This window comes from Triticum urartu, chromosome 2A, assembly GCF_056163025.1.
Source record: "Triticum urartu cultivar PI428250 chromosome 2A, HENAU_Tu73, whole genome shotgun sequence".
NCBI lineage: Eukaryota > Viridiplantae > Streptophyta > Magnoliopsida > Poales > Poaceae > Triticum > Triticum urartu.
This window is the reverse complement of record NC_141874.1, coordinates 63,800,483-63,810,539: the sequence shown is the minus strand read 5'-3', so window position 1 is coordinate 63,810,539 and position 10,057 is coordinate 63,800,483. Positions and strand designations below refer to the sequence as shown.

The 10,057-nt window shown below is 51.0% G+C and overlaps 1 protein-coding gene across 1 annotated transcript; it reads left to right on the top strand.

Annotated features, from left to right (window-relative positions):
- Positions 1 to 4,384: 4,384 nt before the first annotated feature.
- LOC125540969 (ricin B-like lectin R40G2) lies at positions 4,385 to 6,905 on the top strand. Its single transcript, XM_087543097.1, has 5 exons — positions 4,385 to 4,654; positions 4,769 to 5,434; positions 5,557 to 5,679; positions 5,961 to 6,189; positions 6,298 to 6,905. Coding segments are annotated over exons 1-5 (1,218 nt in total). The 5' UTR covers positions 4,385 to 4,456; the 3' UTR covers positions 6,300 to 6,905.
- Positions 6,906 to 10,057: the final 3,152 nt, after the last annotated feature.

Here is a 10,057-nt window from a genome sequence, read left to right as displayed (position 1 = left end):
ACCAAGAGTACACTCCCTAATAGTGTGTCTAGTATCCATAAATTTACCACATGGTTGCCTGTTGAATCCATCATTTTTGTTACTCTTTGACACAGATCCATGCACATTCTGACATTTACCAAACTTTTTGTTCATGTTATGTGGTCTTAAAAATATAGAACTATCCACATAATTACCATCAAAGTTCCCAGGTAAACCATCATACCCTCCCGCAGAGTTTTCCCCTTTCTCAACCAAACAAGCAGAGGAGATTTGTGGCTGCCCCTCTTGACCAGACGATCCAACGGCAACAAACATCAAAATGACTGTTTTGAGAAAACCGGGAAAGCAAAGCACCCATGCAATGTTGTTCTCGGATGAGATCATTGTTATCATAGGAGCCCTATGTCCACCTTGAACCTGATTGGAAGTGGCAGGGGTCACCCCTCCATGAGAAGGACCTCCAACTTCCAGACCAAAACCAACACCATTCCAAGTTCGAGCACTTCTAGCGCCCCCACCCCCACCCTCCGCACCACCACCACCAAGATCTTCCTTACCAAAAAAATTCCACCTCTTTGTCCCCATCCCAGTTCGAAGCATTTTCCAAAGGAGGGTTGGGGAAATTGTGTCTAAAGCTATCATTCTCTCGAGAAGGATCACCATAATTGGTCCTGTGATACTGAAAACCTACCTCCCCTTCTGTTAAATCTACCTCGACCTCTATTACCACCATAATTTCCGGCCTTATCAACTTCGCTACACAACGGCAAGGAGAGGAACCCTAGCTCTCTACCAATCTCGAAACCACCTCCATAAAGAAAGGGGGTCAAGTCGTCTAATAAGAATCTAAAAGGAAAGCATAGTTCCATGATACGCCTCCAGCCCAATATCCTCTGGGCCCTAGGGTCAAAAATATTGCATCCTACAAGCCCAGAAGGCCCTTCAAAAAGATTTAGGTCTATCTGACCAATCTTCTGACTTCCATTTTGCTCTGGCTCCAGGGTTCTATCTGAAACCTTTGTGGAGTCAAGAATTTTTTCCCAAAATCAACATCACCATCCACCTAGGGCCTGTTTGGTTGCCCGCATGCAGCCCAACCAGGCACGCGCGGGATGTGCGCGGCCTGTTTCGTTGGCTGGGTTGCATGCGGTTTGAGGCCCGCACGAACCTCAAAGCAGTCCGCAGCCTGGCCTGGCGGAAATAGCCGAATCGGCAGTTTCTCGCGAGCCTGGCCGGGCGCGGCCGCGCGTGCGGGGCAGTTGCACGCCTCAGGCAGCGCGGGAGACGGAGGCGACGTCTCATTACTTGCCCCCCACTCTCCTGTCACCGCCCAGGCGCACTGTTCCCACCGCTCCCTCTCTCTCCCTCACCGCCCCTCCCTCTCCTCTTCTCTGCTCCGATGGCTCCGCCACGCCCACCGCCACACCGCCCTTTGATTTCGGTCGACCAGCGCATCGCCAGCATCTAGGAGCGTTGGCTGGCCGGGCTCTAGAACTCGGGCCGCGACCTGGCATCGGCGCTGCGGGCGCCGTCCCCCATATGCTGCCGGCCTCCACGAGCGCCGGCCAATGCCGTGCCGGCCACTCCTGCTCCGCCACGGATTCCGAACCTCGTGGTCTTGGGCTCGGCGCCGGCGACGGAGCCGCCCCTTCTTGGGACACCATTGGGCTTGCGTTTTTTCTTGACCCCCGTCCAAGGGTTTTCTCCGGTCGGCGGGGCATCCTTCTTGACCTCCGGCGTGGCGTTCAGCACGGGGCCGATGCCGCAGGCCGTCGCCGGGGTCGGCTCGTCCTCTGCTCGGCCACCTCTATCATTCCTGCCGGGGTTTTCACCCCGGCCTCGGTTCACCACGGCTGCGCGTGCTCCGGTGAGTCAAATCCCCTCAAATCTTGCTCCTAGATGTCTATTTGCGGTTAATTTCTCAGGCATGTGCTAGGATTGATAGGATTCTAGCAGATCCGGTTGGATGTGATCCCAATCGGACTGATCTGTTCTTGTTTTGTACAGTGTGTGTGCTACTGCTTGTGTTCATGCTAGAATGCTAGTAGCTGTGTTACACGCTAGATTCATGTTCATGCTAGAATCTTAGAATCATGCCAGTCCGAGTCCTACTACATGCTAGATTTGTGCTACATGCTAGTAGTTGTGTTCATGCTAGAATCATGTTCATGTTGAGTGATGAATGCTAGAATCATGTTGACTGATGGCATGTTCATGTTAGGATCATGTCCGTGTTTCTAGTTGCATGTTGAAGCTAGGGTTTGTGCCATGAGTGGATATTATACGTGCATGTAGTATGACCATTCTAGGATGGTCCAAATCTGCATGGCTGCACATGGGTGCTATTGGCACTTGTTGTTGCTATTTTTAGATGTTTCCTTGTTTAGGATAGTGCAGTGATCAGTGCCAGTTGCAGCAAAGAAGATGCCATTGATTAGTGACTTGCCCAACAACAAGTGCACTTGCTGTTGGGCAAAATGGCACTTATCAATGGCACTTGCTATTGGGCAAGTCACTGATCAGTGTCATTGATCAGTGCCATTTGCACTACAGCAAGTACATTAGTGCTCTTGCCCAACACCAAGTGCCACTGATCATTGCCATTTGGCCATGAGTACATCCCACTTGCTGTTGGGCATTCTAGCATTCATCACTGATCAGTGGCACTTGTTGTTGGGCAAGTCCACTGATTAGTGCCACTAATCAGTGGCATTTGCTTGCTTGCTTTGTTTGATACTAATACTTGTCATGTTGCCTGACAAGATACTGAAGACTGACTGGGATGTGGCGGGTGGAGGAGCTTAGGTCGTGGCCGGAGTTGAGCGCACCGAGGATTTCATCCCCACGAACAGGTGGCTCAGGACGGTGGACCTGCCTGGCGGGATCGCCTTCATGAGCGTGCCTCTTTCAAGGGGACGATCTCCGAGGTAGGGCCACGAGGAGGGAGCCAGGGAGTCGATGAGATTCTACCAGCAGATCAAGGACAACGAGGACCTCGCCCATGCTCGTCGTCCCTCCCAAGTTCGTGGAGGTGATGAACACCTGGCTGGTCATCAAGCGACTCCGGCGCGTGGTCAGGCTCTCAGCCAACAAGCGGTGCATGTTCTGGGTGCGGGTCCAGAACTTCGAGGGCCACATGGTGCTTGGCCGGGGGTGGAACTACTTCTGCCGCCGCCACCGCATCGTCCCCGGCGACCTCGTCGTTGTGCGCATCTCCAGACTTGGACTGAAGGTTCAGATCTACAACCACGACTCGTCGGTGATGTGCAGGTATCGTTGCAGCAGGCACAACTGCCTTGGTGCCATCAAGCAGGCTATGTAGTTAAGTTAAGTCAGGTGTTAGTGAAGAACTTTTAGGGTGTGTGGCGAGACTTGTGCTGGGAACTTGTTCATATTTTGGCCAAGAGCAGCACCCTGGCACAGCAGGGAAGGAGGATGCCCCTGCTCTTAATCTAGACTTATGCTATCTAGTTAAGTAGTTTGCTGTGATAAGTTTGCTGTCATTACATTGCTTGTTTTGTTCGATCTTAGCTGTTGTGATGTTGCTGTTATACTGATCATGTGTGGTGGTAAGGCCACCACATTTGAATGGCGTGAGCAGAACAAAAACGTTGTTTGCAACCAAACAGCTGAAGTTTGCATCTACTCACACCCTAAACACAAATGCGGGCAACCAAATAGCAGGGGGTAAGTGCCTTTCGATGCGATGCAGGCAAACCAAACAGGTTGCATCTGCTGCATATGAGGCTGTTTTTCAGCAACCAGACTGGCTAGAGATGGACATGCAATGCAACTACTGTCTGCAACCAAACAAGCCGCTAACCACTCAAAGTCTACTTTCACTGTTCTTGCATCATGCTTTCTCTGCGGACATTCTCATCGAAATGAACAATGAACAAACAGAGCTGAGAGCTCTACCAATGCTGGTCGGCATCTTTGTTTCCTGAGCCGCAGAAGGTTCGAGCCATGAGCAAATAGCACACACGTTTCATCACCACTGCAGCATCCGAAAGGCTTCTCAATAACGCCAGCAGAGACTGAGCAGGCAATGAAGGTGCCTTCGCCCCGAAGAGAACACTGACCACCTTGACCATCAGGATTCAGGACGGCACTTCCCAACAAAACAATCTCTACGTGGGCACCTGCGATCACCGGCCGGCCCCGCGGCTGCGGACTCGACGATGCGAATGACAGACCACGATGTCTCTAGTCAGCGGAGGCGCGCGATTAACAACGCCGCGGCTGGCCGGCTCTCGGCCTCCGGCACGCCTCGGTCCTAACGGAGCCCGCGTCGTTCAACCCTCACCTATCCGTCTTCCACCTTCCCTAATTTGGTCACATTTGTTAACTCCCGTGGGGCGTGCGCTCCCAAGCCCTATAAAACCCCGGCCGGGGCCGCCGGCCAGCAGCACACACATCTCAAGCGATCGACACGAGGAACACTCGCTCGCACTCTGTCCACTGAACGTTCGTAATGTTCGGGCACAAGAAGCACAACCAGCCTCCGCCGCCGCCGCCGGCCGGTGCCGGCTACCCGACCGCGTCGCCGCCGATGATGCCGCAGCAGGAGCCGACGTTCAAGATCTTCTGCCGCGCCGACGAGGCCTACTGCCTCACCATCCGCCACGACGCCGTCGTCCTCGCCCCGACGAACCCCCGCGACGAGCACCAGGCACGTACATAGTACACTCCTGCGCTTATCAGCTCGTCGTCCGAATGAACGTAACGTACGTACGTAAATGTGACAATTTCATCTGTGCATGCATGCACGTGTGTGTGGGTGCAGCACTGGTACAAGGACATGAGGCACAGCACGCGGGTGAGCGACGCGGAGGGCCACCCGGCGTTCGCGCTGGTGAACAAGGCCACCGGGCTCGCCGTCAAGCACTCGCTCGGCCAGTCCCACCCCGTCAAGCTCATCCCCTACAACCTGGACTACCTGGACGAGTCGGTGCTGTGGACGGAGAGCAACGACGTGGGCAAGGGCTTCCGCTGCATCCGCATGGTCAACAACCTCAACCTCAGCTTCGACGCCCTCCACGGCGACAAGGACCACGGCGGCGTGCACGACGGCACCGGCGTCGTGCTCTGGGAGTTCTTGAAGGGGGAGAACCAGAGCTGGAAGATTCTTCCCTGGGGCGCTGACGGCGGGTACGGGTACGGGTACGGCGGCGGCTCGTCCGGCGGCCAGGATCCCTACGCGCCTCCGCCTGCGTACGGAGGAGGGTACCGCCCCCCGCCGGCCGGCGCGGAGGCCTACCCGCCGCCGCATGCCCACGGCGCAGAGGCGTACGCGCCGCCGGGCGCAGGGTATGGGTACGGCAACCTGCACCGCGCGCTGGCGTCTGAGTCCACCGTGCGCGTCCTGTGCGCGGCCGGCCAGGACTACAGCCTCACCGTGAGGAACGGCACCGTGTGCCTCGCGCCCACCAACCCCAGAGACGAGTTCCAGGTGACAACCAAATGGATGCATGCACATACCAGCTTCTTCCATCCGAATCAATCCATCCATTACGATCTTCACTAACTTTCATCTCTGTTAATTTTGCGTGTGTGTGACAAAACGAAATGTAGCACTGGGTGAAGGACATGAGGTACAGCACCAAGATCAAGGACGAGGAGGGCTACCCTGCGTTCGCCCTGGTGAACAAGATCACCGGCGAAGCCATCAAGCACTCCCTCGGACAGAGCCACCCTGTAAGCAAAACTAAGCCACTACAAACATATATCTCTCTCTCTCCGATCCACAGTAATTATCGTTGTTTTAGTACAACTTGTGACGTTGATACCTGTCTCTCTCTGTGCTCCTTAAATTCAAGCGAGTTGGTCCATGCAGGGGTTGGCACGTGCCTATCTACGTTTACGATTTCCATGTTCGCGTCACACGAATTGAAATTATTTTCCACACCTGCTCTCGTACGTGTTGAGACGTTTGCAACACGCTGGTGGGCCGTGGTTGACATGTGAGTGGACTGCAGGTGAAGCTTGTGGGTTACAACCCGGAGTACATGGACGAGTCGGTGCTGTGGACGGAGAGCCGCGACGTGGGCAAGGGCTTCCGCTGCGTGCGCATGGTGAACAACATCTACCTCAACTTCGACGCGCTCCACGGCGACAAGGACCACGGCGGCGTCCACGACGGCACCGAGGTCGTGCTCTGGGAGTGGTGCAAGGGCGACAACCAGCGCTGGAAGATCGTCCCCTGGTGTAAGCCACGCTACTCTCTATCTTCAGGACATTGGCACATTGCACTCACCCTTGACCGTACTGAAAATGTCCACTGATCGCCATCGCTTCCTTGCCTTTCTCATGCAGAGAGTGTACCTTACTGTCATCCGCTTCTGCACTTCTGCGCGTTCAGTAGAGAGAATAAACCCGGACTGCAGCGACGATCCCAATGTCAGTGTGCCACTTGGTCGAGACCGGGTCGCTTCTTGGTCTGAGAAAAGAATTCAGGATGTTGATGAGCTGCAGGGCGGTCTAGCAAGTTATCTTCTGAGTTTCGTCTGGATCGCTACCTTGATCCATGGGCATGTGTCTTCTCCCGTCTATGTGTGAGAGAGAGTTTAGTTCGTTTGCATTTGGCAGTTTCGAAAGAATTACAAGTAGTAGTACTCCCTCCATTCTAAAATATAGTGCGCCCGCGCTTCCCGAGATTCAACTTTGACCATAAATTTAACCAATGAGACCAACTGCGGCGGAAGAAAAAATTATATAATTGAAAACTTCTTTCGAATAAGAATTCACTGATATAATTTTTGCTCCCGCCGCAATCGGTCTTGATAGTTAAATTTACGGTCAAAATTGAAGCACGGGGATAGAGAAAACACTACATTATGGAATGGAGGGAGTATGACTGTACATTTATGTTTGTAATGAACAAATATATGCCTGCAAGAGCCACCGTCCTGCATTCTTGTTCAGCCTTTTCTTGCTGTTATCGTTGGTACCGGGCAAGCGTCAGCTGTCCAACCTACCTACGACTAAGCGAAGAAATGGAGGTTTACAATTTTTGGCGATACCTCAACGTAGGTTCTGAATTGCTGATGCCATTGACAACTCAGTGAGAGCTTCTAGATCGCCAGGTCATGCCGCCCAACGCACTACTTCAGTGCATGGTCCTAATTCTTAACGCCTAAGCATTGCTCCGTGTTATTCTGCTGCTGTCAATTCAAGGACGGCTTAGGATGGAGCGTTTGGTTCAACATAGAAAACAATGAAATTGCGGCCATTAGACGATACTGGCGTCGTGGTAAGCGGAGGAAAAATCGGGACACTTGAACAGATTGCAATGAAAACCACCCACGGAAGTAGTGACAGGCACGCACCAAAATTTACCCAAAAATGGTAAGTAATATTTTACGTAAACTTCCTTCTTAAACTACCCCCCCCCCCCCCCCCCTGCGATTTCAAGTGGCGGGCCCCCTTCTCTAATTCTGTCCAACAAAAAGATGCCAAGTAGGCTATTATGTTAATTACGTATGATTGATTACGTAGATGTAGCATTGCTCAAATTTACCATACGGGATCTCCTAATTGCATGTGTTGTCTGCTGGTAAATCCTCATAGCATTCGAGAGAAAAATATCAAAATTTGGAGAAAACGTCTGGCTTAGCCATCTTGAATCTAAAATCTCTTTAATGGTCCATGTACAAATATCTCTGTAATTATTTCCTTAACATAACTCATTTCTTTTTGTTTATTGAATTGTAAAGCATAGACTTTCACTCGCAAAGTAAATCGTAGACTTTGCTGGACCAAACTGGGCCAAATCCCACAACCTTGGCCTGTTACAAATATGGGTCTCCACAAGCCTAGTAACGGCCCAACTAGTGCCAAAGCACCATGCCTAAAGAAAGCACCGTGTGTGTGTGCGCGCGCGCGCGCGCGCCTAAAGCACCAGGTCATCGAGAGAGATTATCCTATTCTTTCCACCCGTCACGAGAGGGAGTGTGTGTGTGTTTTCCTATCGTAAACCGTGTTTATAATTTACTTACTGTCCGTGTCAAGAATTGATCTTGGCCAAAATCGATGCCTTGTCGTTATCGTGACACGGACACATAGACACGGTTTCAACTGATCCTTCGACGAGCGGATGTGCGCATATTGACAAGCCAGTTCTATCACAGCAGGCCTACCTGCTGCGCCAAGCCCCGCCAACAAATACTACTTCCTCTGTTTCAAAATAAATGACCTAACTTTGTACTAAATTAGTATAAATTAATATAAAGTTGGGTCATCTATTTTAAAACGAAGAGAGTAGAGAGTAGTACGCAGCACTTTTAAATAGGTCAAAGAAGTGGTTGGTTCACTTCACCAAGTCACGTACTACTAGTACTAGCAAAAATAGCCAAAGCCCTCGGAACAAACAAGATCGACACAACAAGATAAAGTTCACATAGTTGCTGGACTCTTCCCTACGCCCGAAATTAAGGTGTGCCCTTTCCCAACAATGGCAGGGCAGTGCACACATGGCCACGCCAGCAGTGGCCGTCCGTTCAATCCACTTCCGATTTTACTCGCACAGGGACAAAAGTTTGCCTCGAAAACTTGATAGCACACCACGGCAGGTTCACCTACCTCACCTGCACCAGCCGAACGTTGATCTCGGTGGACACTTTCGCGCTGCCAATACGCAGGAGCGCCCCAGATGCTTCGAGAAACCCACAAACTTCAGAAACGGGGCCTCGTCGGAGTCCGACCGGTTGAAAAAAAAGTGTTGCGACTACGTGTTCAGTTTGGTACGCGGGATTGCATGCACCATACTAGTTTCTGCCAGAAAATAAGATGGGCAGAACAAGATGATAGTTTTACCAACTCCGTTTTACCGGATGGCTATCTTATCCCGACCCAACCATCGCCTTCGGCATGTGAATTTCTTCCGTATTCTGCTTGAAACTTTCATGATAGAGCAAGTAGTAGCTTTGTCGACGAAAGTGGGGCACGTCGATCAAGGCTCGAGGCAGCAGTGAGATGCAAAAGAAGCACCCGGCCATGATCGTCATCAAGAGTATAAAGCGCCGACTGTGTTGCTAGTCGTCTACAAGAGCGATCGCAGGAGGCATCCGAACTTGGAATCCCACCTTGTTTTGTGGGGGAATCACGCAGCGTCGGGTGCACGCTTCCAAGCCAGGCCGTTCGTGGCCAAAATAGGATGCTTCTCTTTTGCACATCTGTTTTTCTCTATTCTGAAATACAGCATGCGCATTTTTCGTCTTGAAAATACGGCCAGCCAAGCCAAGCCAAGCGGGGAATAGTTGTGAAATAAATGGCCAAAATGACTTAGGAGACAGCAACATATTTAGTCTTTAATTACATGAATTTCTCGTTACTCAAAAAAATTACATGAATTTCTTTAATCAATTTTTTTTACATGAATTTCTTTTCCAAAAAACTTTTAATCTATTCATCTTCAAACTTGGCATTACAACGAACACCCGAAATAATAAAAATTATATCCAAATCTGTAAACGATCTAGCAACGACTACAAGCACTGAAGCGAGCGAAGGCATGTCGCCGTCATGGCCCCTCGCTCTCGTTGGAGCCGGATATTTTTCGTTGTAGTAGACAGTCAGAAATCGTCATGTTAAGGCTTAATAGGACCACCGCACCAAAACAACAACCGTCGCAGATGAATAGAAGCGTATTTCAAAAGGATGAGCATAGATGAACGAAGACCGGATCCAAGCAGAACCAACAAAGACAACCACCGGCCGAATCCCGGGGGATCTGCTGGAGACACACCTCCACTCGCCCTCTGACGATGCTACTACTAGAAAAAGGGCTATAGATGATATGGCCACTAATGGCACACAAGACATGTGGTGCGCCGTTAGTATATACTAATGGTGCACCATGTGTAGGTGCGCCATTAGTGTCCAAATACTAATGACGCACCACATCCACGGTGCGCCATTAGTAACATTTTTTTTTCATTTTTTTCAAAACTAGTAAAAGCGCACCAGTGGATAGTGCGCCATTACTAGTTAAACTAGTAAACTAGTAATGGCGCACCACATCCACGGTGCGCCACTAGTAAATTTTTTTAAATTTTTTTTTCAAAACTAGTAATGG